Raw genomic sequence first — 704 nt, forward strand, 5'->3', positions numbered from 1 at the left:
GTTGGCCCCCCCATGCCCATTGCCCCCTCCATGGGCGTTGCCACCTCCGTGGCCATTGCCACCTCCATGGCCATTGCCACCTCCATGGGCGTTGCCACCTCCGTGGGCATTGCCGCCTCCATGGCCATTGCCACCTCCGTGGGCATTGTCACCACCATGGCGTCAGTGTGAGCATTGCCATGACCACGGGCACTGTGCAGAGGGTCTGCCTGCCCCGTGCCCACCTGTGCCCCCATCCCCACAGGTTTCCTGTCCTTCTACAATGCCCGGACCAAGCAGCTGCTGCACACCTGCAAATCCCTGTGCCATCCCCACGGCGCCAGGAGCAGGGAGGGGCCGGGTGGGCACAGGGTCCTTCATTCACAGTGCCCCCCCAAGTATGAGAGTGTTCCCCACTCCCCGGTGTCACCCTGGCACCCCAGGCCAGGGGACCCTGGGGACAGCTTTCCCTGAGGATGAGGGGGCCCCACTGGCTGCTGGCACAAAGTGCTGGCACCGGGAACAGGGAAGCAGCACTGGGCTCTGCAGGGAACACACCCGGTGGCCCCGGGAAGCAGAGGGGACACGGGGAGTTGGGGAAAGACAGTGCCTGAGAGCACCAGGAGCAGTCCCGGGAATCGGTCCTGGGTACCCGAGGGTCGCTCTCAGCGCTCGGTCCCGGGGAGTCCCAGGTGTTGGTGCTGGAGCGTGCTGGTGTCGGTCCC

The 704-nt window shown here is 66.3% G+C and overlaps 1 protein-coding gene across 1 annotated transcript in view; it reads left to right on the forward strand.

Moving 5' to 3' along the window:
* Positions 1 to 12: 12 nt before the first annotated feature.
* The window catches only part of MPND (MPN domain containing), a 5,565-nt gene continuing 4,873 nt past the window's right edge, over positions 13 to 704 (forward strand). Inside the window, exon 1 of the mRNA XM_017742467.1 lies at positions 13 to 167. Within this exon, the coding sequence (XP_017597956.1) occupies positions 13 to 167 (155 nt within the window). The remainder of the gene's footprint in view (positions 168 to 704) is intronic.

This window comes from Corvus brachyrhynchos, unplaced genomic scaffold (genome assembly GCF_000691975.1).
Source record: "Corvus brachyrhynchos isolate BGI_N302 unplaced genomic scaffold, ASM69197v1 scaffold158, whole genome shotgun sequence".
NCBI classification, from domain to species: domain Eukaryota; kingdom Metazoa; phylum Chordata; class Aves; order Passeriformes; family Corvidae; genus Corvus; species Corvus brachyrhynchos.